The 26,000-nt window shown below is 42.1% G+C and overlaps 1 protein-coding gene across 2 annotated transcripts; it reads right to left on the bottom strand.

The window, feature by feature from the left end:
- Positions 1 to 993: 993 nt before the first annotated feature.
- Positions 994 to 21,976, bottom strand: LOC310859352 (uncharacterized protein). Of its 2 annotated transcripts, XM_083765840.1 has the most exons (14): positions 21,827 to 21,976; positions 20,473 to 20,514; positions 18,928 to 19,177; positions 16,386 to 17,100; positions 13,422 to 13,566; positions 9,639 to 9,694; positions 8,919 to 8,949; positions 6,745 to 6,910; positions 6,158 to 6,299; positions 3,799 to 3,904; positions 3,154 to 3,284; positions 2,953 to 3,048; positions 2,519 to 2,653; positions 994 to 2,488 (listed from the first exon to the last, which is right to left on the bottom strand). In XM_083765840.1, exons 1-14 carry the CDS (start codon positions 21,849 to 21,851, stop codon positions 1,865 to 1,867), a joined length of 2,664 nt encoding a protein of 887 aa, XP_083621966.1. In that variant the 5' UTR covers positions 21,852 to 21,976; the 3' UTR covers positions 994 to 1,864. The 2 variants fall into 2 exon arrangements, with proteins under 2 accessions (XP_083621966.1, XP_083621965.1); XM_083765839.1 differs by having other exon boundaries at positions 994 to 2,653.
- Between the last annotated feature and the right edge of the window lie 4,024 nt (positions 21,977 to 26,000).

The raw sequence follows: 26,000 nt of genomic DNA, 5'->3' as shown, positions 1-26,000 counted from the left end.
AGTGATAGTAGCCTACAGTAGTACGTCATACAGTTATAGTCATTAGGCCTACTGGCAGAGCGTTGGACAGTATTACACTTGCTGTATCTGTTCTGCTCAGTTGAAAAAACGATGGAGTCGGTGCGCCGCCTGGTGGCCAATGTTGATACTTGTTTTAAAGATATGGGTCAACCATAGACTGCCCTAGCCTAGGCAATGAACCCCCAATATACAGTGGTGGAAAAAGTAGTCTAGGCTACTCACAATTCTTACCCAAGTAAAAAATATCAATACTGTCTGCAATGTAGAAATAATAAAAGTCTGGAATTCAAAATGTACTTGAGTAAAGTATTGGCATCAAAACCCAAAGTGCTCATTATGGAGAATGTCTATAGTTTCAAGATTTCAAATGTACACACAAATAAATCCTTTGAAAACAGCGCAAATGAAGTGGTTAATGCATGTTTTGTAAAAAAAAAAAAAAAGAAATAATCAAAATATGCAAAGTAACTGCTAAAAACAAAGTTTTCAAAAAGAAGTATGATAGAAATGGAAATACTCCAGTGAAGTAAAACTATACCTCAAAATGTTACTTAGGTACAGTACTGTACTTCCCACCACTGCCAATATTCCCAATAATAACCTATGAGTTAGACTGTACGAGTCAAGAGAAAATAAATCCTAAAACTAAAATAGGATAGGATTTGTTTGTCCTTTACATCTCGCGCTGGGACACGTTGTGAGCTTGTAGATCGGCTATTTTCAGCAAGTGTAAAAACAGTCATTACGACGGCATCAAGGCCCGCCAAAATACATTTTAGTCGACTAAATCAACTGTAGATTTAGTCGACTAAAACTAAAACACCAAGACATTCCAGGTGACTAGTAAAATGTGACTAAAACTAAATGAAAACTATTCCAAGAGACTAATGACTAAAAACTAAAATCAACATTTTCTGCCAAAAACAACACTGGTCTGGAGCCATTTCACAGGAAGAAAGGAAAACATCAGTGTATATTCAACAAGTTCTTTATTTGTACTCAAGAGACAAAACAACTCCTCCTCCCACTGCTGTTTCCACACCAACCCAAAGTCCACCGTTTCAGATTATTTAACACAAGGTGAGGTGAATTCAATGTAACATGAACAATGACTGCCATGGGCTCTGTGCATAACTGTTAAGCGGTATTCATAGTCCAATATGTTCGGTTGTGAGGTGACCACCGAGCTACAACATGACGTCACGGAGCCGCGGTGAAGAGCAAACCAACGCTCGCCCCCAGCCCTTCTCTCTGTTTTTACTCACCACCGCTCCACGTTATTACAGCTCCGGTGGTCACCTCACCACCGAGAATCCAGACAATGATTAGGCCTTCAGTCCCAGGGGTTTCAGAAGGTGGCATACTCGTTTTCCTCGTTACATTTCTTCCAATATCTTTTGTCTGATTTGGCTCCATGACCTCAGGTTTGAGCACGACAAAACACCCTTCTTCACATGTTTTTGGGGGAAAAGCAACCAGACAGGGAAGCATTCTGAAAAGCCGTGGACAGCCAGTTATGCACAGAGGTGACCGACAGGGAGGGATCGCCTACCGCCGTCACCATCGTAAACCAGTTAAGACCACCGGGTCAACTCTCATGTGAATGAAAAATATAAATAACATTTCTCACCACTTGACAAGTCTAAACTAATGAATTAATTTCAACAAAGATAAAGAGTTGCGGAAACAAACAAAAGGCACAAAAATAAATCTATAAACGATGATTTTCAGGCTTACTAGTGTGTGAGAAACCTGGGGCGGGGGTGCGGGACAAGGTATTCCAACAGCATTAAAATAAAAAATAAAGTAGAAAAATTCACACTGACGTTTAAAAATGGCCACTCTAGTCTAGGACCACCACCGCATCGTCGTCGTCATCATCGTCATCATTCCTTAATATGTCATCCTCCGCCTCCGTCGCCACTATTCCTTCATCCACCTCATCCTCATCTTCATCCAAGTAATGTTCTGCTCCCTCCTCTTCATCCTCACAGCCCATCTCAAAACCTTCCTCATCCTCAGCCCCCTCGTCTTCTCCCTGCCGCCCCTCCTCCTCCTCCTCCTCCTCCGCCACTCCCTCTACTCCTAAATCCTCTTCCAACTTCTCTCCCTCTGTCCCCTCACCCCCCTCAACCACCACTGGCACAATCTCTCCCTCTCGACTATCACCCTCCTCAACTGGCACCATCTCTCCCTCTCGACTGTCACCCTGCGCAAGAACCTCTGGCACAGTCTCTCCCTCTGTTGTCTCGCCCTCAACGGCTCCTGGCACAGTCTCTCCCTCCGTCCCGTCACCCTCAACAGCCTCTGGGACAGTCTCCGCTTCCGTCCGCTCACCCTCAACTGCCTCAATCTCTGCCTCAAGTTCTGCCTCAATCTTTTCCTCGGGCGCCGCCTCATCCTTGGAAGGCTCCACCTCCGGCTCGGTCTCAATAGGCTCCGCCTCCGCAGGCTCCGCCAGCTCCGCCTCCGCAGGCTCCGCCAGCTCCGCCTCCGCAGGCTCCGCCAGCTCCGCCAGCTCTGCCTCCGCCTCCGCCTGGTTGTCATTGGTCATCTCCAACTCCGATACGTCCATGTTCATGGAATCCTCAGGATCCTGGTCGTCCTGGTTATCAGCGAAGGGATTCTCCCCCTGCCGAGTGGAAGCGGAAAGAAACGTTAAAGATGTATCGTATATTAGCTTGAGGTTGGCATGGGACTTGGTACCGCTGAGAAAAAAAATACTGACATATTTGAATAGAGTAAAACATGATTAGTCGTGAAAACTATCTACAAGACAAATGCATCAGAAATGTACCGCACATACTATTGCATAACAATCTGTCAAAGTGTCAAATGTCAATTTTGTATACAATTAGATAAACTAAGATTATTGAAAAGATATTGGGTGTTGGAAGCAAGCTTGCACGATGCAAAAAACCTTATGTGTACCTTGAGGAAAGTCTCCAACTTCTGTGCAATGACTTTGTGGTTAAGGATGCTCCGAGCGACGGACAGACTGTCCCTCTTGGACTGTTCCATCATTCCCTTTGGGAACACAAACAAAGGATAAACAGTCATTCAAAATGTCAGAAGGAAAAACATTCTTAATGCAGGGTATGTGTGTGACATCATCAGATGGGGTTAGGGTACCTTTCGGTTGTAGTTGTGGTCAGGGGTCCTCATGTGTTCCTGGATCAGATGAGGCTGCATGGGAATGAAGACATCACACGCTGCGCAGTGAGCTGCCTCAACCTTCTTCATGAAGTGTTCCATGCCGATGTCTACAGGAGAGAGGGTTTCAATTCAGAAGGTTACACACACACACCGTCCTAACCCCCATTCTGTCTTCGGCCTGGTGGAGACAATAAGAGCGCAGAGAGACCCGGAAAAGAAATCCCTGTTCATTTTCCTCATAGACTTTTCAAAAAGTATTTATTTAAAAACGTTTATGCCGCGGACAAAGACAACTGGAGCTGTGACAAATCATGACAACAAACACAATGTTTTGGGACAAATATGAATTAGAAAGAAGAAAAAAAACGGCAGGTTACAACACTTTTTTTTTTTTTTTTTTTCTTTGTAATTATTTGTTTGGTCCAAAATATTGTGTTTGTACGACGCTTAAAAGATCTTTAAATAAATACTTTTTGAAATGACCTGTACTACAACCATGCTACTGGTCCTTTACCTCTGGTGAGGTCCTGGTCTTTGTAGACCTGTACTACTGGTCCTTGAACTCTGGTGAGGTCCTGGTCTTTGTAGACCTGTACTACAACCATGCTACTGGTCCTTTACCTCTGGTCAGGTCCTGGTCTTTGTAGAACTGGCAGATGGAAGCGCTGTGGTTCGCTAACTGGAGCGTCCTCTGCTCTGTCTTCTTACACTTGTCCAGAATATACTCCTAGAAGAACAAATAATACACACATACTTAATAGTTACATATAACTCTAGATATCCTCTTAGACATACTTATTAGTTACATATAACTCTAGATATCCTCTTAGACGTACTCAACAACTTAATTTTTCTGTACCCACAACATCTAATGACATTGGGAGACGTGCTTTTCAGTTTAACCCTCTAACACCCGCATTAATTTCTACTTGCAAAAAACAGATTTCAACCTTACTACTACTTTGTACTACTAGGACTAAGACTAAAAAATGTTTAAAAAATAAATAAATAAAAAAAGTTTGATGAAATATTTATAATAATTATATAATAATATAATAAATTAATAACTTACATTTTGGGGATATCTTTCACAATAATGAATAAAACATGTTCTAGACATTCTAATGATCACAAAAAAACATATATTAAAATTATTTTACCTACTTTTATTAGGGTAAAGGTCAAAAGTCTTAGGTTAAAAAATGTTCAGAATCGCACAGAGTCCAGACATTTTTTATTTGTGTGAATTTCAGCCTCTGTGGGGAGGATTTATATGCAAATATCATGACCAATGGCATTGCAATGAACATCACTGATGACGTTTAGGTGAAAAAAGAACAGAAAAAAAAAAAAAAAATAGTAATAAAATAAAATTGTTGCTAAAAAGCAACGCTGGGTCTTAGAGGGTTTTAAAGCTCCATCTGATTGGAACAACTTGTCTGTTTCTTTGAGATAAATTACATCATTTAACATTTTCAAGGCTTTGCTTTTAGACCTGAAACCCATTTGTACTTGTTTTTGATTTTTGGAGAGAGGTGTGTACTTTAATGTTAGCTTATTCTTTTTATCTTTATTTTTATTATTTTCATTATTATTAGTATTTTGTTAGGTGTTTCAGTTGCTTCTGGTCTTGATGTAGTGTTTGAGTGGTTTGGAGAGCATCTATGTTTTGTTGATGTTGTAAGTGTGTTGTTCTGTGTCGACATGTTTAATGTATTGTTTGATATCAATGAAAATGTCCTAGCAATCCTTCGGTTGGATTAGTTTACGGTCTAAATGGTCCCTGCTTTAGTTACTGTAGCTATTGTAGGCTTGCGTTGGTCTATAATGTGCAATCAACTACCGCAATCGTCGACTAGATGGTAGATATGACACATTAGATTGTACAACCTGTACTGACACAAGAGCCACTTTATTTTTGTTATGAGTTGAGATGTAGTTATAACTGTATATATAGTGAGTTTTACACTATATCATCATAATTGAAGGATATACCACTGGCCCATGCTGGCCAATCTACAAGCTCACAACGTGACACCTTGCAAGCTTGAAACTTGTTTGTTTTAATTGAGTGGACCCAGTTTTGCGTCTTTTGCTTCAGTGAAGTAATCAATTATTAATCATTTGGCACCAGCTGTGTAAAACACGGTTTGTTGGTCGCGTCTGAAAAACGACCGAATTGTCACCAAATGGAAGCGCAGGATTAGGAGACGATAAAGTATACACAACTATCAGAGCTTGTACACAGCACAGTACAGAGTTAAAGTATACACAACTATCAGAGCTTGTACACAGCACAGTACAGAGTTAAAGTATACACAACTATCAGAGCTTGTACACAGCACAGTACAGAGTTCTTGGCTGGACTGGGGGTCCAAAATTCATCCCTGACATTTGGCCCAAAAACATATTAAAGCAAGCGATCGTGTTTACGTTTACAACTCAATGTGCCGGCGGAAGTGCCGTCCTCTTTCAAGAAAGACGGACAGCTGAGGCAAGGAGAGACATTTCTCACCCTCCGTTGCTTAGGGCTTTCTGCGTCGATTGCGTTTGACTCTCAAGAGATTAAAATAGGGTGCATTTTGCATCCCAAGACACAGTTTATAGTTAAGGGACGCAATAAAACAACGACCGCTGCATCCACGGGATGCACTACTGTACTGTTTTGTATTCTAGTTTATTTTGCTAGCTTTAGTTATAATATTCATTTCTTCTTCTGTTTTCTACATGAATAATATAACCACATTATTATAACCATATAAAATGAAATGGGGGTTAAATGCTGCAATTTGTTAAAAAAATGGCAAAATATGATTCCTAACATGGTTAAAAAAAAAAAAAAAAAGTGGGACTCATAAAATGTCCCTGGGACTAATTTCAAAGACCATCCCTGCATCCTGGGACTCATTACATTGAAAACCTATTTACATCACTGGACTCTGTAAAGCAGTCGACTTGTACTTTGTGGTAAAAGTCTCACCTGTAGGAAGTCTGTGGTGGGTTTAGACATGCGGTTGATGACGAACTTCAGGTGTCCCTGGTGGAAGCTGCTCTCCAGGTGAGTCATCAGGTCTTCTTTGTAGAAGGAGCGGAATTTACACAACAAGCACGCAAACATGGCTCTGCATGGGGGGGAGGGGAGAGGGAGCGCGTCAATTAGTTTAATATACATTAATATAGGATTATTAAAACCCATTTAGACCTGAGGACGATTCTACAAATGCATTCTAAATCATGACAGTTTTCAGAATAAAACCCATGTTTCTATGTCAGTGTGGCTCTCAAACATTTTCATGTCAAGGACCCCAAAAGATTATCTGTAATCGGCCGCCGACCCCCATCTGAAAATATGTTGTTCCAGTGACCCCCACCCCCGAAACTAAGATTAGAGTTCAAAACGTTGGTTATACATTAAAAGCTTTGCACTTTGCACACTTTCACGATTATTCAAAAATAGCAGACCTACAAGCTCGTAGTGCGGCACTCTGTGCCACGCTATAAGCTTGTAGATCTGCTATTTTTCAACAGCTAAAGCATGACATAATGCAGTTAAAAAGGGGCTCTGACCTCTCCACGTAGCCCCTCTTCCTCCTCAGCTTGGGGTTCCTGTCCTGGCCCTGGGGGGTCGTGGTCCATTTGGGGGTCCTGTCCTGGCCCTGGGGGGTCGTGGGCCATTTGCCCTGAGGTTTCTTCTGGGCCTTCTGGGAGCCGTCTTCCTGCTGCTCGGAGGGAGCTGGTGGAAAGAATTAATTTGTTCATTCATTGATAAATAACCGGTAGTGGGTCGCACTAGGGCATTCACTTCTAGTCATTTTTACTAGTCGACTAGTTTACTAGTCTACTAGTCGACTAGTTACTACCTATTATGTAAAAAAAAAAAAAAATCTGAAAGAATGTTTCCTACTCCACAATATAATCAAAGATTTGAGGCACATTTTCACGATTTTTCAAAAATAGCAGATCCACAAGCTCATAGGAATACAATGAAATGTAAAGTGCACTAGTGTCTCGTCTGTCATGCACGAGCAGAGACGTTTCTGTGGCTACCGAGGTGGGGGTGGGGGGACCACCCACAGGGTTACATACTGTAGGATTCATGTCAAGGACCCCCAAATTGACACTAATTAGTTCACGGACCCCCCGTTTGAAAAGATATGCTAGAGACCCCATAAGAGAAGGTTTCTACGGCTCTGTAACTCAGAGTGTAAAACAGGAGAGTCAAATTGATTTAAAATATAATAGATTTCTATATCAGTGGTTCCTAAAGTGAGGTCCGGGGACCCCCAGGGGTCCTTGAGGGAGTCACAGGCAGTGTTGGGCATCGTTACTTTCTAAAGTAACGTCGTTAGGTTACTGGATTACTGCCCATAAAAATAATCCCTTACCGTTGCAGATTACCTTCTGAGAAAAGTAACAAGTTAGATTATTATCCGTTATTTTCCGTTACCAGACAATTAAAACCCATTTTTTAATGCTTGTGCAAGTTGGTTACATTGTATTAGGGCTACTGCCTACCGTCATTGCGCCGCATTATCACGGGCCACGGCCCGGTTAAAAACGAGAATGATACACACCATGAACTGACAATAGACAATATCCCCTTTACAGCTCTCTCTTTATTAACCAAATTAAAGTCGCCACAATCGCCAGCCTATACACGTAGGACTGGACAGAAAGAGAGTGCAGAGTACAGACAATATGCCATACTATTACTAGGCTGTTGCGCTGCGCTCCGATGCCCTCTCCACGCCGCGCACCGTGGCGCATGAACAACAACAACTCCACGACGACCCACATATGAATTAGATAATTTATAAGAAATGGCACGGCGGCCATCCTTGCAGGCAGTGACAGAATGAGAATCCTGTAGGCTGTAACCTGTTCATTTTGGGGGGCATCAAACAACAGCCTGTTGATGATGAATGATACTATGAAACTTAACAATTCATTAACTAGTACTCACCTAATGACGCCGCCACGGAGGATATACCATGTTTAACGTAATTCTAAAGTGTTTAGCCTACATTGTTTAAGTCATAGATGCATGCGGTTTTTATGAACTTTGGCTAAAAGCATGTTGTTATTATTATTCCACTACCACCCGGTAGACTGTCATGGTAGCTGGCTACAACCTGAAACAACTTCCTATTCCTCTTCAAAATAAAAGCTACTTGTAACAATACTTTTATTTCTTAAGTGAACTACAGGATGTAGTAGACGCAGGATGTATAGTACATGGTATAGTGGGCTTGGAAGGATAAATCACACAGAAGGCAGGAGAAATAAACTCAGCAGGCAGTCGGGGCTTTATTATTTTTAAATCTTGCCAACAGAATGAACAGGGACACATTATAATAACGGGATAACTTTTTTGGAAAAGTAACTAAGTAACTAACTACTAAATTGCAAAACTAACTAGTTAGTTTATTCCGTTACCAATAAAAGTAGTCCGTTACATAACGTCGTTATTAATAGCGCCGTTACACCCAACACTGGTCACAGGGGGTCCCCAGCTAAATGAAAGTTTGGAACCAAATGGACCCTTGCGGGTCTGTAACTCTGAGAGTACAAATGGAACCAAAAGAGATGCCAGGTACCCCATAGACGTTTTTTTATTTCAAGGACCTCCAGTTTGACATGCATTATACTATAGACTACAGACCCTCACTTAATGGCATTTATATCTCCGAGACACCCCATTTGGCTCCAGAATAATGATAATAATAATGATAATAATTTACCAGTCTCGGGCTCTGCAGCAGGCTCATTGCTCTGTGGAAAACACAAAAACAAAACAAAAAACATGAGGAATTCACACTACCAGCGTAGCCAATACTGACAAAAAGATGAATGAAAATGATTATCCTTTGATGTGCATCAAACGTCAGAGCACGGTGCTAACAGAAACATGTTTGTGTTTTAAGATCTTTGATCTCATCCACTAAAATGGAAGGGGGACCACTTTGGATGACGTCCCAACCGGAAATGACATTGAGATCTAAATGCTTTATATAAATTAAATATCAGAGCGTGCTATACTACCGTGCTATAATATTACCATGCTATACTACCGTGCTATACTACCGTGCTATACTACCGTCTAGGAGCGCTTTTGTGGCCGAACGAAAAACCGGAAGAAGTCGATGGTGCGCCCGCATGGCGATTACCCTCCACATCTTCCTTTATCTCTTAACCCATTTTGACCTGAGGATGATTCTACAAATGTCTTCATGCTCATGCTTCCTTCATGCCTGAGTGTCCAAGTTGCTCCTTTACACCTGACAGGGGGGAGTTTCCCTGGTTGGACGTAGCGCGTGGAAGGAACACGTTATTCCAACCAGTTCCTTTCCCCTCCATCAGGCTCCCCGGCTGGCCAGGGGGAGGCAGTTTAGAGACCAGGACTAAAATGTTTCTAAGGATGAATGTTGCTGTAGTACTGTAGTAATAATAATAGAACTCACTTCATCTGGAGTGTCGGCTTCCTTGGCGTCACCGTTGTTCTCCATCTCTATGGAGTCTGTGGAGAACGGAAACAAGACATGACATCAGCAACCAACCACCCAATCAACCAACCAGGGAACAGGACATGACATCAGCAACCAACCACCCAATTAACCAACCAGGGAACAGGACATGACATCAGCAACCAACCACCCAATCAATCAACCAACCAGGGAACAGGACATGACATCAGCAACCAACCACCCAATCAACCAACCAGACAGACAGTAAATATCTAGTCCAGTAATAATGCAATTTGACCCAATTGTAACTAATTGCAAAAAAAACCAAACTCAGCTGATTTTGTATCCTCAAAATATCCTGAATAACAGAAAATGAGCTGCCAGGTATTGTCTGAGTGGAAAGTGTTGAAATGGCCTGTACATTATGGCCACCATGGACATCCTATATTATGGCAAGTAGCATGTGACATGTCAAACTAGGGTGTGTTCGTTTGTCAAAGACAAATGTCTTCCTCGGGAGACAAATAATAAAGAACCTTGAACCTTGTTCATGATGCTGAAACCATAACAAGCATTAGTTTTGCATAAACATAAAACTCATTGGGCTAAAGTTGGCCATAAATGTGTCGATCCTGTATTGTCCATAGATTTCCTGTACTACTCACAGCCAGAGTAATGTGGCGATGCTTGCACAGTGTTGAAGACATCATCCACAACACATGGACACAGTCCAGTGGACAGTCTGGAGAAATGTGCCGTGCATTTGTGCATTAGTGTCATACCGTTTCAACATTCATTTTATTTACCTCTCATACCTCCGTTGTAGTTGCAGTGTTCGTGTATACAGAAGTAACTTTAGCAAGCGCGGATCGTAAACAGTGACACAAACATGGCAGAGGCTCAAAGCGACGGGGAGGAATTGTCTCAGAATGTACCAGAGATAACCACACCTGAACATTTTAGGAGTGATGTGTGGAGGATTTTTGGTTTTCCATCCAAAAACGGGAAAATTACGACAAGAGATCACGCCGTCTGCAGACTTTGCCTGGTCGAAATGAAGTACCACACAACAAGAAGCAACTTGAGGAATCATGCTGCCACAATACACCCCGTTGAATTCGCAGCGTTGGCGGAGATGGACGAACCCAGGATAAAGCAGGCTAGGATGACCGCGTTCATGCTACACGAGCCACGGGGTTTACCAGCCCCACGCCAGCAAGCAATTACGCAGAGATTGACCCAATTAATCTGCAAAGATATGAGGCCGATCAACCTCGCACAGGGGGTGGGATTCAAAGCGTTTGTCAAGGAGATTGACCCGAGATACACGATTCCCTGCAATACAACCATCACAGACAGGGTTGTAAAGCTGTATGATGTCACACAAAAGGACATAAAAAAAAGGTTGAATGGAGAAAGGATTGCCCTGACCACGGATGGGTGGACGTCACTTGCCACGGAATCATACATCACAGTCACGGCACATTTTCTAGATGAGAAATGGGAAATGAGGGATTTCATTCTAAAAACTGTGGAAGCAAAGAAGAGCCACACGGCTGAGAATGTTGCCGGGTACATTTGTGATATACTGGAAGGCTACAACGTGACACGTGAGTCTATTCTCTCGGTCACCACAGACAACGCAGCTAATTATGTTAACGCTGTGGAGAGGCACCTCCATACCACCAATATCCCATGCATGGCTCACACAATCAACCTGGCTGTGAGAAAGGGGCTAGGAGTGCGGGCTATTGAAATTCCGATCGCAAGACTGAAGGCCACAGCAGGTCATTTCAACAAGAGTCCGGCAGACATGTACCTCCTGGAGGCTAAGCAAGCGGCACTTGGGATTGACCCGAATAAGCTAATCAACGACTGCGCTACTCGGTGGAACAGCACCTATGACATGGTGTGTAGAGCAGCTGAACAACAGGCTCCTGTAGCAGCAGTAATCATGGAAAAGAAACTCAGTCATTTGGAGTTGAGTACCAATGAGTGGCTACTAATGGAGAAGATCGCAGTAGTGCTTAAGCCTTTCAAAGTGGCCACTGAGGCTTTGTCAACCGACCGATTCCCAACCGCATCAGCCGTTCTTCCCCTGAAATATGTGCTTTTGTCGCATCTCCAAATTAAACCCAATGACTCGGACGCACTCAAAGAAATGAAAACAAAGATAGCAACTGACCTACAGAAGAGATACAGCCCGGACAAAGAAGCATTCACGCTACTTAACACTGCAAGCTACCTCGACCCACGTTTTCACCTGCTAGTTCATTTGGATCAGGGCAAAAAACATGCTGTACGTGACAAAGTGAAAGGCGAACTGCTGCTGCTGCGGGACGTGATCGTGCGGGATGAAGAGGCCATTGAGCCGGTGCAAGAAGCAGCAGCCGTGGCTACAGCCGGACCATCACGCCAGAAGAAGAGACCCAAGACCGCTCTCAGTGCCATGGGAGACCTGTTCGGCGATGTATATCAAGCCACAGAAGAACCAGGTGTGTTTTTTTTATTTTATTTTGTTAAAATAAATGCAAATAAATAAACACAATATAGCGTAAACCACCCAGATTAAATTATAAAGCTAATGAAGTCTTGTTTTTGTGTTCCTTCCTACGATAGGTGAGGTTGATGTCATAGAAGCAGAGATGCGGGCATATGAAAAGGAGACACCCCTGTCAAGCCAGGCCAATCCTCTGGAGTGGTGGGCGACATCACACGCCAAGTACCCCCACGTTTCCAAGCTAGCACGGCGCTACTTGGCAATCCCGGGAACGTCGGTTAGGTCGGAGAGAGTTTTCTCCACCGCCGGGATAATAGTTAATAAAAAACGATCTGCATTGGCTCCGGAAAATGTGGATCGACTTGTTTTTTTGGCCAACAACCTGACCCTGAACTGACTGACCGACCGACCGACCGGACTGACTCGCCATTGTCGCAGACGCTAATGTTGTTTAAACTGTTTTGTTATTTTTTTTATGCTGCTGGATTTTACTGAGCACTTTATTATTTATATTTTCACATTTTATTTTATTTGTTTGGAATTGGAAGTCAGCGTTACACTGACTGTTTAGTATTACAGGTTTACAAATTGAAGATATTGATTTTCATATTTTATTGTACTGTACTTGTTTGGAATTGGAAGTCAGAGTGTTTGCACTGTTTACTGTTATTAATGTGTTTATTATAATACAGGTTTACATTCAAGATTGATAACAACAAGACATTTAAGATAAGACTAAGTCTAAGATTTAGTTACAAACTGTCTTATACATCTTCATTGCTATTTACTAATGATGGCCTGTTCATCGTGATAGCCATTAGCCCAATCATTCTGTTTAAAAAGAAAAAGTCCTGTTCATGATTCCTGACTAGCCTAGTACTCACTACTCAGACTATACTGTATCAGAAGTATATAACGTTCACTGTAAAATGCATTTGCACTAGTCAGACAGACAAATTATCTTACCGTGCTGAGTGCACTGTGCTCAATAAAACAACAGTTTAAACGCTATTTTGTGCCATGAAAACCATTATTACATGTGCTTAAAGTACTGCTTTGTCGTTTGGAAGGGGGGGCCCTCTAGTGGACAGAACGTGCATCGTCAACCTTGGTTATTCTGTGTATTATTATAGGCTAAATATGAGCTAAAATAAACAATGTAAATATTCGAATATTTTCGAAAATTACAAATAATGAAGCAATGAAATTCGAATTGGATTATAGAGGTGAACTGACAGCACTACTATACAAATAAAGTTTTATTATTATTTCATTAGTACCTTGGGCAGCCTCTGTCCCCGCGGCGGTTTCTGTCTTGTTCAGCTTGGACTCCGGCTCGTCGGCGGCGGGCGTGGTGGGCTTCCTCTTAGCGTTGTTAGCGTTAGCGTTGTTAGCGTTCTTCATGATCTCCCGCTGAGGTTTCCCCTAGTGGTGCAGGAGGGCAACACAGTGTGAACTCAGTCGAATCCACAGACACACATTCGGCAGGAAAATGACAAAAAATGCATTTTCGGCCTATTCGGTTTCGGCCCCGAATAGGCAGAAAATATATATCACAGAATAGTGTATGCAATTAATGCATTCAAAAGAGCTGAATAAATGTTTTATGGGTCCATAATAGTGATTATTATTTAAGTTAAAGTTTTGCCATAAATCAGGTAGCTTTAAGGTAGGGCCATGACGGCAATGGTAGGAAAGAAGATATATAATATTAATCATATTCGGTTTTCGGCCAAGAATGTTGGGTGCCTAGTCTCCCAACACACAGTGAACTCAGTCGAATCCACACACACACACACACACACACACACACTATTCTCATGCCAGTTCTTAGAGTGAACTCAAATCAATGGAGAAAACTCTCCACTGGTTTTAGGACAAAAATAATATATTAGTGCTGCACAATTCTTGCTCAAATTTGACGGGCGATTACCTATTATGTAAAAAGTAAATTGGAAATAAATATTTGTACATTCAAAACATTCAGAAACTGTGTAAATTGGTGACTATAACTATAAGCTACCTGATCTTGAGGCCTACAAAATCGGGGGGAAATTAATTAATTTAAAAATACTAAACTTTTTTTTCTTTTCTTATCAAATAGTCAACTAGTACCAACAAGGTGGACTAGTGGATTTACTAGTCGACTAGTTGCTTAACCCATTCTGAACGGGAACCCATTTTGGTGTTAGCATCATGTTATGCTATTGAAAAATAGCAGATCTACAAGCTCATAGCGCGCCACCGAGTGGCGCGCTACGAGCTTGTAGGTTTGCTATTTTTAGAAAAATCGAAGAACGACTGACATTTTTTAAAATCTGATCTCAGGTCAGAATGGGTTAATCAGACCAGTGTGTGTCCAGTGGAAACGTCGTATGAATCTGATCTCAGGTCAGAATGGGTTAATGCCCTATCCGGGTCACCATCATGATGATGAATTGAAACATGCACAGAATGAGAAACAAGACGAGGCAGAACGGTTGCATGCACCTTCTTCACAATGAATAATAAAGTTGACATCATGAGAGAGACATTGTTCTATGAAGATGATGCGTGTGGGACTTTTTCCAGTAATACACTTCATTGTGCAATTCTAACAAAATAAAATGATAAAGTGACAGCCATTGAGTAACAGTTGATAATCATCCCTTTGCTAATTTGCTTTGAAACCTTTTTTGGCAAGACACCAAAAGAGTAAATAAATAATGCAAATTATGAAATAATATGACTACAGATAGCAGTGTAGTGGCTAATAACAAATGCAGTTATACTTTTTGGCAATGACGCAAAAAAAAAAAAAAAACACAATTCCAACACTTCATCATCTTTATAGCTTTTTAGTGCCGTTAAACCCCATACATTTTAAAGAGCAAATGAAATGCAAAAGCATAATTCACTAATTAAGTTTGAAGGCATGTTGACAAATGTAACGTGGCTGGTTGATGTCATGCTAATGTTTGCCTGGTCTTTTAGAGTTATGAATGAATGAAAAAGCAACAACTTCACCCCTGCCTGCCTTAGCAGAGCCGTCTGTGTCAGATATAACCATAGTTATGGCATCTTTGACTTACAGTAGTCTGTATAGCGTAGATCTATTCTACGTCCGAGCATAGGCACATGGTAACGCCCCGCCTGCCTCTGATTGGCCTACAGACACGTCTTGCCCCCATGGTCTCACCAGACCATGTACAAGAGAATGGCAGCTTAGCATGCGCAACGGTAACGTGTAACTTTAATTTTTGTAGAAGAGGTAAACTAATATCGTTTGTGACGTTTGCTTTGATTGAATAATTGATTGAACACGTATGTACCATGATTTGATTTGGCTGTGTTCTAAATAAAAGTGTTAAGTGTTTGCCTCCTCTACAAAAATAAAAGTTACTGCCGCGCGTTGCCAAGCTGTCATTATTGTATTATATCGTACTTGTATTATTTATTTATTTCCCACCACGGAGTATTAAACCTCGCGGCAGACTATCCAGCATGTCTCTTCCCCCTCGGAGGAAACTCTGGTAAGGCCGGCAGTGTCGGTATAGGCCAATCAGAGGCAGGCGGGGCATTACCATGTCTATGGTAGGCCAATCAGAGGCAGGCGGGGCGTTACCATGTCTATGCTCGGACGTAAAAAAGATATACTCGTCTGTATGTAACCAAATTGTATTGAACCCGGCTTTCCCCATTCCCAGCGAAAAGTTAAAACAGGCATACATTACTGACTGTATTTGAGTGCTAACTGGTGCTAATAGCCCGTTTGATCGCCATCAGCTGCCATTTATTAGCATTTCATTTCCCCTTTCAATCGTCACCTTCAATCCATAGTTCATTACACTATTAAATATGAACAATCGTCCTTCTATAGTGAGTTCCTGATCACTAGCATTAGCCGTATTCTAAGGACACCCAAGGGTGAAAGAAAGGAACCCAAAAAAAAAAAAAAAAAAAAGGGGAAAATGTGTGTGGAAAAACACACACACGGATGAGTTCCTGGGGCACTTAAGGTGGAAATGGGGCATCTAGCTCCATGGGGGCATTTGTAAAGCGCACAGGGGCAGGAGGACGTTATGGGACAGAAGTGGTGGTAAATGTGAGATGCAGATAGTTGCGACTAGTTGATACAGATGGAAAATAGATTTGAATGTGCCAGACTGGATATTCCACTTGTGGAGGGGATTGAAACAGGTCTAGTCTTTAATAACTAGATCCTGGTGTTGGAGGGGCTGAGAAGTCTGACTGGAGGTACTTACTCTGTTGACTCTCTTGCGGCCTCTCTGGCGGCCGGCCTGAGGGCCGGGGCCCCCTCCAAAATGCCTCCCAGGGAAGTTGTGTGGCCCTTGGGGAGAACCCTGGTGGAATCCCCCACTCTCGGGGTACATGCGGTTGGACAGGAGGGATGGGAGCTTGCCCCTGCCACCTCCCGGGGAATGACCGTGATGGGAGAGGCCACCACCGCCGCCACCTCCCCGCCCTCCTCCTCCTCCCATTGGAGTGGGGTCAGACCGGCGCCCTCCAAAACCTCCTCCATTGCCACGGCCCCCGGCATTTCCACCCCCTCTGGGGGAGCGCCTGCCCGCTCCAGCCCATCCGCCACCTCCTCCACCTCCTCCTCCTCCTCCTCCTCCTCCCAGACCTCCTCCCAGGCCACCTCCCAGGCCACCTCCAAGGCCACCTCCCAGGCCACCGCTGAAGGAGTCTCTCATATTTGGTTGCATTTTAGCAACTCCGTAGGACGAGGATTGGCCACCAAAGCCTCCTCCTCCTCCTCCTCCTCCTCCTCCTCCCCCTCCCCCAAGCCCAAACCCCCCTCCTCCTCCGAAGCCTGAGCTGCCACGCTGACCCATCAGCATGCCGTCCCCTCGGCCATCGCCGTAACCATAGCTACCGCTGCCGGCAGATCTGTAGAGATCTCGGGAAGAGGTGAGAGAGGAAGGTTGGGACGAGTAAGACTCGTACTGCTCAAACCTGCGGGGTGGAGGGGAGGGAGGGAGGAAGGGTGGCAGAGAAGAGCAGAGGGTGAGGGAGGGAGGCAGGCTTTGGATTTCTCCACCTGCTCCACAGTCTCACTTTCTCTCTCTCCCTTTAAGCTCCCAGACTGACAACACCATACAGTGATGATCCAGAACAAAATGGGGTCAATTCATCTGAACATTTGGTTGACATTGAAAAATGCTGAACTGGAGTTCTTCCCACAACTCATCTCACCACATCTCTACAGGAGGTTAAAACTATTAGCTGGAAGGTTTAAAATGTCCCCCCCCCCCCCCTTCCATGTGGGGGTTTGGTCCAGTGTTGCCAACTTAGCGGCTGAATTAGTGAAAAGCTACTTTTTCTGGTGAATTGGGGACAAATCGTCTTGACAGGCGCCAGAGATAAAAACCCTATTTTTTCTTAATTTTCCCCTCTCTCTCTCAGCCTCAAATCCGCTAAGTTGGCAACACTAAAAGTGCTCAGCGCGTTGAGGTGCGTCTGGTCTGGCTTCCTCGCCGCCTAAAAGTCGCTAGGGACACTAAACAAGTCGCTAGGGGGCGCTCATATCCCACCCCTAGCGACTTTGAGACTTTTCGAAGAGCCACTAGCTACTTCCATTACTGGAGTTGGCAACACTAGTTTGGTCAAACCTTGGAAGGAACAAACAGGAGCCAATTCACATCATAAGACTTATCCTATCTTAGGGTACATTTGGTCTATGGTGACTTTCACATCATAAGACTTATCCTATCTTAGGATACATTTGGTCTAGGGTGTCTTTCACATCATAAGACTTATCCTATCTTAGGGAGGAAACGGTTCATACCCTAATTACTACTAGAGAGGTATGCTTTTAACACAAAATGTCTTTAATAATGCCACAAGAGCTCCGTCACCTCTGCAACCTAAAGCCAGGACACTGGGTAAGATTAGGTCTCATTGATTGGAGGATGAGGGGAAAGAAACAACAAGTGGGTACTAAAGATATATATTAAAAAAAGACTAGAATCATATGTTTTAACTCATTACGCGTTAAAGAAGAAGGGCCATGCATTGTTCTTATTTAAACGATTGAGGCGTAAGTGAGAATGCCCATCATTGTATTCCTTGACTCCCAAAAAAAAACATAATAATAATAATATCAACACCGTTCTGTCTGTCACAATGGTGTTTGAATGTAAGCATGCAATGCATGGCTTGAAGGGGAATCATTACACAAAATAATTACCATAAAAATAAAAAAATAAATACAAAAAGAACATTGTAAATTGTCCCCGGACATATGTATTTTAATCACTCTGTGAATCAGCATGTTAAGATAAGACATGCTTAAAGGACCACTTCACCACTTTTCAACCTATCTTCATATAGGTCCTCACTAATAATCATGAAAAAAATGGAGCAATTGTTTTCTATTCATTCTGTGACTCATAGGAGGGCTGTGGGCAGTTCAGAAACCGTCTTCCAGTGACATCATCGATGGGGAATACAAGCTAATAGGAACTGCAGGCTTTCTAGTCCTGAAAAGTTACAATGTGAAAATGGAAGCCATTGTTCTCACAATAATGATTTTTTTTTTTTACAATTTATGTAAAAACTACTACAACTACTTGTTTAAAAAGAAATCTGCCTAATGATGATGTCACTGGAAGACGGTTTCTAAACTGCCCACAGCCCTCCTATGAGACACATACTGAGTAGAAAACAATTGTGCCATTTTATCATGATTATTAGTGAGGACCTATAATATGAAGATAGGTTGAAAAGTGGTGAAGTGGTCCTTTAACCAGGTTATACTGTCTGACGGTGTGTGTCCGTTACCTATCAGAACGACCGCCACCACCACCACCGCCACCGCCACCAGACTTCATCCCTCCCTCCATCTGGGTCAGCATGTCCAGGCGCTGGTTGATCTTTGCGATGACGTTGTCCGAGCCCGTCGGGTTCGAGAGCAGCGAGCCTCCAGAGAGACCCCTCTTCATCTGCCCCCCGCCTCCTCCTCCATACGCCCCCAGCCCAGACATGGAGTCCTTGTAGCCTCCTCCTCCATACAGACTAAAGTTGTTGGCGCCTGGCGGGGAAGAAAACAACGTGACAAACAGTGATGTAAATAGGTTTTCCATGTAATGAGTCCCGGGATGCAGCGATGGTCTGTTAGAAATGAGTCCCAGGATGCAGGGATGGTCTTTTAGAAATGAGTCCCAGGATGCAAGGATGGTCTTTTAGAAATGAGTCCCGGGATGCAGGGATGGTCTGTTAGAAATGAGTCCCAGGATGCAGGGATGGTCTTTTAGAAATGAGTCCCAGGATGCAGGGATGGTCTGTTAGAAATGAGTCCCAGGATGCAGGGATGGTCTTTTAGAAATGAGTCCCAGGATGCAGGGATGGGCTGTTAGAAATGAGTCCCAGGATGCAGGGATGGTCTTTTAGAAATTAGTCCCAGGATGCAGGGATGGTCTTTTAGAAATGAGTCCCAGGGACATTTCATGAGTCCCACTTCAACCATGTTAGGAGTCATATTTAGACATTTTTACAAATTGCAGCATTTAACTCGCATTTCATTTTATATGGTTATAATGTTATATTATTCATGTAGAAAAAAGAAGAAGAAATTATTATTATGACTAAAGCTAGCAAAATAAACTAGAATAAAAAAACAGTACAGTAGTACAGTAGTGCATTCCGTGGATGCAGAGGTCGTTGTTTTATTGCGTCCCTTAACTATAAACTGCATTTTGGGATGCTGAAAAATGCCCCCTATTTTAATCTCTGGACAAAACCACTGAGCTAGAGAATACTAATAAAACGCTTGCCGTTGAGGCTGTGTGCTCCTCCTGTCGCAGGTTTAGCATTGAATGAAAGAACTACCAGCGCAGCCAGCCCCACATGCTCACTCAAGCACTCTGTCAAGAGTTACATAACCATCATGATAGATGTAACAAATATTAGAGAAATACATAGAAGTGACATAAATCAGACTGTTCCCATTACTCAAAATGATTTAGACCCGTTAACTTAACGTCCCAATTATTTTTATAAAATTACCTAAAAGTCTCGACAAGCATTAATAACCTCATTGCTCAGTCACAAACTGGTTTAGACATCCACTCTGCAAGTCTGCAATGCAGTCAAGGATTAGGATTTATTTGGCTTGACAGACGATGTCGGCACGGTTAAATTTAGCACAACAACAACGGTGAACACATTCATTGTGACATTATTAGTACTTTTAAGCATTATGTAACGCTTTAAGCTGTTGAAAAATAGCAGATCTACAAGCTCACAGCGAGTAAAAATCGTGAAAATGTACACATGTGGCGCAAATCTTTGACTATCACCGTGACATTATTATAATAATCTGCTCACCTCTGTTGCCCGATGACGAACCTCCTCCCCAACTCGAGTACCCTTCAAGAAGACAAACACAATGGAATTGTTAAAGTTATATAATAACGTGAATGCCAAGTACAGTCAGGTCCTACAGGACCTGACTGTACTTGGCATCACATTATTTCCATTTGAAGCTGCAGATGAACATTAACTACCCTCTAAGAGGGTAGGGTACCCCAGGAGTCCAGGCAGGGTACCCCAAAACCAGGGGTCCTTGACGGAGTTCCAGGGGTTCCCCAGCAAACAAATGGCAGGATAGTTCGTAACGAAAACGGGTCTTATGGATCAAGTGTACAAATGGAGCCAAATTGTCTCAGAGATAGAAATGCCATTGGATGAGGGTCTGTCTGTAGCCTATAATGCATGTCAAACTGGGGGTCTTTGATATAAATAAAAGGTCTATGGGGTCCCTGGCATCTCTTTTCAAATGGGGGGTCCTTGAGTCTGACATGGAAAAGTTATGAACCAAAAATGCATTAGCTGGTTCTGGGTGAATGCTGCAGAACTGCAGCGATAACAAAAAAAAAAAAAAAAAAAACGGGGCACACCATGATTAGAACTCGAATGAATCAAACATTATTAAATATTATAATACGTTTTGGCTCTGAGGTTTGTTTATATTGACGTGGCGGCCATTTTATTAGCTTTATGAGACTATATTAATGCCAGTGACTCCATTTTAACGACGCAAAGCCACAGTTACAAAAAAAAAGAATAAGCTTTCTAACAACCAGCAGCGAACCTTTCTGTGAGCTAGCTGCTATAGCTGTGCTGTGGAAGTGGAATGGATGGATGTATTGTTGTGTAACGCTGTTAGCTAACATAGCTAGCCTGCTAGCTAACCCTCCCACCCCCATTGTTCACATCATACAGCAGCGTTGTTGCTCTCGTTTGTTATTAGCCGTTAGTATATCTAGCTTTATAGCTAGCTCGAGACAAGCAACGGTGGATTCATTAATGTATCGACGTATTAACAGTTTGCAGAATTACAGTACATTTCTCAAGTACAACTCCATACAAAAACTGTTAACTGTGAGTGGAGGACGACCCAATAAAGCAGTACACTTGTTTGTTGTAAACAAGTGTAATGAGTTATATGCTTAAAATGTATTATAATGATGAGCTTATAAACGTGAATAATGAGAGGTTGCATTGTTCACGAAGAGCCACACACACACACACACACACACACACAAAGCAACGTTAGCCTTTTAGTGATGAAGGAATATTAGAGCTGGTAACGACATTTTTTGCACGAGCATTTCTCGTGCAAAAATCTGTCTGCTGTAACCTGAATGCTGTCGCATGATGAAAACGTGCGTTTATTTACCAGAACCGTAGTTTCGTCCGTCCATTTCTCTGAATGTACTCTGTGTTCCAAACCAATGAAGACTCTCTCTGTGCACACCACACACACACACACACACTACACTACACGCACACACACACACACACACGCACACACACTACACCGTAGCACACACACTCGCACACGGCACACAGCACGACTGAGAAGCAGTGTTGCCAGATTGTGTGAGAGGCGCGAGCGAGCCAGCTAGGGAGAAATAAGCATGCCAGTTCTATGAAAACTCACGTTTTTATTTTCAGGGAGAAAAATATATATATAAAAAAAACAAAAAAACAAGCCCAAGATAATAAGCCACTCCACAAAATGTGCAGTTTAATTCTAATATTAAATGGCATTCATTTGAAAATAGCCAATCTACAAGCTTGTAGATCTACCCCAAATAAGTCTGTGAAATAAATGTTTTTTTCTTTATATGTAGTAGTAGTATAGTAGTACTGTAGTAGTAGCTTATAGTAGGAGTAGTAGTAGTAGTAAACACAAATATGGTATCGCCCTAGTTCTAAGAATAGAAAAATGGGGCGATAGTTGCCGGGGTCTTATATAATTTGCTCCCTTTCTTGTGCAGGGGGGTTACTTTGGGGGACCTGTCTCTGTTTGATGGAGAGGTTTATTATGTGGGTGATGATTGAAGCTATAGAGATGGCCGAGTCTCTGAGAAATGTGGACGGAATATTGTCATAATAATAATAAAACTTTATTTATATAGCACTTTTTTAAACAAAGTGCTTTGGAACAGTGACAGTCAAACATCAATCACAACAGAATACATCACTGATTCACCCTCTTAACCCTAACTGAAAGGGCCTTGTGGCCAGTGGCCTTGTGGGGTTGGAGGGCAGTCAGGGCACTCCGTTTTTTAAGTAGGCCTACCTCATCATCGGTTGACGCTTGACGGTTGTTACCATTACCAGTTTAACATCGTCTTTACAAACTATGTTTTTGTAGAAGGCTTTGATGTGCTCTACACCAAAACGCCCAGAGTGGGAGGGCAGTTTGTTAACCAGCGTTGTTGCAATGTTTGTAAAGAAGATGTTTAAGTATTGGCCACATCAAGCGTGTCAGATGGGGGGGCCCACACGTGTGGACAAATCCCTATGGGACATTTATGTAATACATGCAGGGGTCCTTAGTTGACAGACATGTTTGAGAACCACTGGTTTAAACATTAGGAAACAAACCTAAATAAAGAACAACTAACAACAACTACACTACACTTTAGAAACAAGCCCAGAAAAGTGAGAAAACCACAGCAACTAGCAATATTTACAAGCTACTTTACAGGAAAAACAAGCGCAAAGTCGCTTAGAATCAGCGGACATGGCAACACTGCTGACTTCTCTGCTTCTCTGCACTTCACATTTGCTGAAAGTAAAGAGCCATTTAGGGCGTGATGCTGCCCCCTACGGGTAATGGGCACAAACGTAGTTAGTGTGGTTGCCCGAATGGGCAACCAGACTCTTGTAACTGTGACACTTTATTATTTCACTGGAGTAGTCTTTATTTTGACGCTTTATACCTCCCACACTGTACGCTGTACGCACTTGAGCCATATGTCAAATTGACCGGAAAAATCGGGAATTGTGTGCTTGTATTTTGTTAAGAGAAATGTTGTATAGTTTAATTGATATGAATTTATTAGTGAATTAAATTCCCCCATTGACATGAATGGGAAAAGGCAGAAATTAAAATTCAAGTATTTGTTCCTCGGAGACTGTAATCACTATAGTTACAAAACTTTTAGGGATAATTCAACATTATCCCTAAAATTATTTAACCTTAAAATTGTATCGGTCGGCCTCATGGTGGCGCTATAACAGCCCACTTTACCTTTTGGCTTATAACTCTTGAACCATAGGTCGTAAAATAAAAAATATGGATTCCTTGGGTCATGACGCATCTCCCCATATAGGCCACGCCCATTTCCGCCATGATAGATTTTCCGCCATTTTGAATTTTGTCCAAAACACACTTTTTGCTTTTCCTCCTACAGATTTTGTCCAAATCTCACAGAAATCGGCACACGTGATCTCTGGACCCATCCAATTAAAACTGAACTGCAGAATTTTGAAAGTGCGTATCGTTCGGCCGTAATCGTCTTCCGAAGTTAGTAGGAGGGGCCTATATCACAAAAAATGCCATAAATCACGAACGGAATGTCCAATCCATCCCACATTTCAATCACATGTCCGGGGTGGTTCAATCAACCATTTTCATCCATAGGGGGCGCCGCAAATGCGAGAAATGTAACCGTTTGTCGCAAAAACATGAATTTCGGGGGTTAAATCCCCTCCGAATTACTTACGCATGATCTAAGGCGTGACTTGAAATTGTAATTGGCTGGCAATACTAGTGGGAGGGGCATATGTAAGCCACTGCGGCAACCACACTCTGCAATTTTTTAAAATTTGTGATGCCTTTGACAGATGTTTGTAGAAGTCGTTCAGTTATTGTTACATCATTTTGTAATTAACCTCTTAAGTCCTACATAATATATACACTTAGTCGCACAACAATGTTCAATTGTAAAAATGGCTGATCTACAAACTCACAACACAGCATTGTGAGGCTGTTTTTGAACATTTGTAAAGGATAATTTCACATGTTTCAAGTGATTAAAGGATGGATGGCTTTGCCGGCATTTAATGTGAATCACCACCAGCCCAGGTGAAATGTATGCATAGTTCTTGTGAGGCTGGAATCTATTTTACAGTATGGCTCTAGATGCGGAACATAGAAATGTTATGTCAGATTTTCACATTCAGAACCGTGTTAATCAGACCAGTGTGTGTCCATGTGGAAACCTCGTATGAATCTGATCTCAGGTCAGAATGGGTTAATCAGACCAGTGTGTGTCCATGTGGAAACCTCGTATGAATCTGATCTCAGGTCAGAATGGGTTAAATACTACTGAAGTTTCACTTGTAAGTTTGGGTAAGAAACTGTTTTTTTTTTGCAGAGACTTTTTGTCTAATCACGTGGTCTGGTTCTTTATTTTCTTTACTTTATACGATAAAGCGTCCAGTACAGGAGTTATGTACAATTTGTCAATTTGCAGGTATTTAGAACAAAATTATAGACTCAAAATCTATACATGCTGCAAGTGCTCCGTCTTCCAATAAATAAGGTTTATCAAGTAGAAATACATGTTTGGTTATGGTGACATACATTTTGTGCGTTGTACATTTACATGACATTGGCAGTTATAAATAAAATTGATATAAATTAACATGTTTTGAGTACTGAGTTATTTCACCGAGCTGGTCAGTTCAGGTGAAGAAGTTTAAATGGTTTAATGTTTGAAATTATGTTAATTAATTTATTATTAGCCAAATTTGTTTGATACATATCAAGTAGTGTCTAATGGGGGTCTAATGGGGGCTCAACAAATGTGGATTTGGGAACAACTGCAGACTGCAGTACAGTATTAAGTTATTAACAGATCCCTGATTGATCTAAAACGAATCCACAAATCACCAACAACACAGCAATTAGTACTGCGACAATGGCCCCCAGAAGTCGGCATACCCCTACCGGAGTTAGGACCAAACACAACATAGTTTTTCCTCATCTCTAAGGCCTCCCATACATGAAATGGATTCTTGTATAAAAATATTTTACTGCAAAAGTGGTGAAATTGTTATTTAAAGTTATACACTTCAAACTAAAAATAAAGCCTGTCCGTCTGGTGGTTGAGGCACTTAAAGGCATGTAGATTCACAATGGAAGCTCTGAGAGGTTCAAAACTTGGCATACTTGAAGCCAGAACATACCTCTACATTCTAGAAAAGACTGAATGTCAATATCTGAATGTCAATATGAGATATAGTCATTTGAACACATACTTACAGTAGGCGGAATTGTACATCTATGTAGATGTCTTCTCTACTTTGTAGTGACTCTGGAATGGATTGTCATAGCAACACATATGATGGCTTGTAGGAAAGGTGAGGTTCTACTGAATCCAGCAATACCAATTGTGTAAATGTAGCTTGCATAATCGTGGAGTTATGCCACAAAACGTATATGGTGTCCCAAACGGGGGGAAATAAAACTAATGAAATCTACAGTATCACATTAGTTTTATTTTTACTTCACTTATCAAGGGTGGGAAAACATAAACAAATCACTTGAGTAG

This window comes from Protomyctophum parallelum, assembly GCF_964188405.1.
Source record: "Protomyctophum parallelum genome assembly, chromosome: 5".
In the NCBI taxonomy this organism is placed as follows: domain Eukaryota; kingdom Metazoa; phylum Chordata; class Actinopteri; order Myctophiformes; family Myctophidae; genus Protomyctophum; species Protomyctophum parallelum.
Note: the sequence above shows the minus strand (reverse complement) of the source record. Positions and strands in the feature narration are given on the sequence as shown.